Source organism: Austrofundulus limnaeus, unplaced genomic scaffold (assembly GCF_001266775.1).
Source record: "Austrofundulus limnaeus strain Quisiro unplaced genomic scaffold, Austrofundulus_limnaeus-1.0 Scaffold4671, whole genome shotgun sequence".
NCBI classification, from domain to species: domain Eukaryota; kingdom Metazoa; phylum Chordata; class Actinopteri; order Cyprinodontiformes; family Rivulidae; genus Austrofundulus; species Austrofundulus limnaeus.
In genome coordinates, this window is record NW_013957073.1 from 6,054 (window position 1) to 6,565 (window position 512).

The 512-nt window shown below is 51.8% G+C and overlaps 1 gene segment (V, D, J or C); it reads left to right on the forward strand.

The window, feature by feature from the left end:
• Positions 1–9: 9 nt before the first annotated feature.
• Positions 10–454, forward strand: LOC106512186 (Ig kappa-b4 chain C region-like; the record flags this gene model as incomplete). The annotated part of the segment is given in 1 exon segment: positions 10–454. A coding segment is annotated over 1 exon segment (281 nt), but the record flags the coding sequence as incomplete, so codon positions are not given.
• Positions 455–512: the final 58 nt, after the last annotated feature.

The window sequence follows — 512 nt, forward strand, 5'->3', positions numbered from 1 at the left end:
CCTCCAAAGAGCAGCAGCAGCAGCAGAGCAGTGTCACTCTGGTGTGTCTGGCCCAAGGGGGCTTCCCCTCAAGCTGGAGGCTGGGCTGGAAGGTGGGGGGCAGCAGCAGGTCCTCAGACGTGTCAAACAGCCTGGAGGTCCTGGGGAGGGACGGCCTCTACAGCTGGAGCAGCACCCTGAGCCTCCCTGCAGACCAGTGGAGGAAGGCGGGCTCAGTCAGCTGTGAGGCCAATCAGAGTGGACAGAGTCCTGTCACTCAAAGCCTGGACCCTGACAGCTGCTCAGAGTAGAACTTCAGCACAACTTCATGATGCTGCTTCACTCATGGAGGTCTGGGTGAAGCTACACGTCTCCTCTGCTCTCAGATTTCAGCTCAATCATGACTTTTTATCTTCAGACAGCTTTCTGACATTCTGCTTGCTTTTGTTTCAGAATAAATCCTGATATTCAATTTAAAATGGCTTTAATAAAACCTCAGATTTAAATAGAAATCACCTCTCTGTGTTCATGTT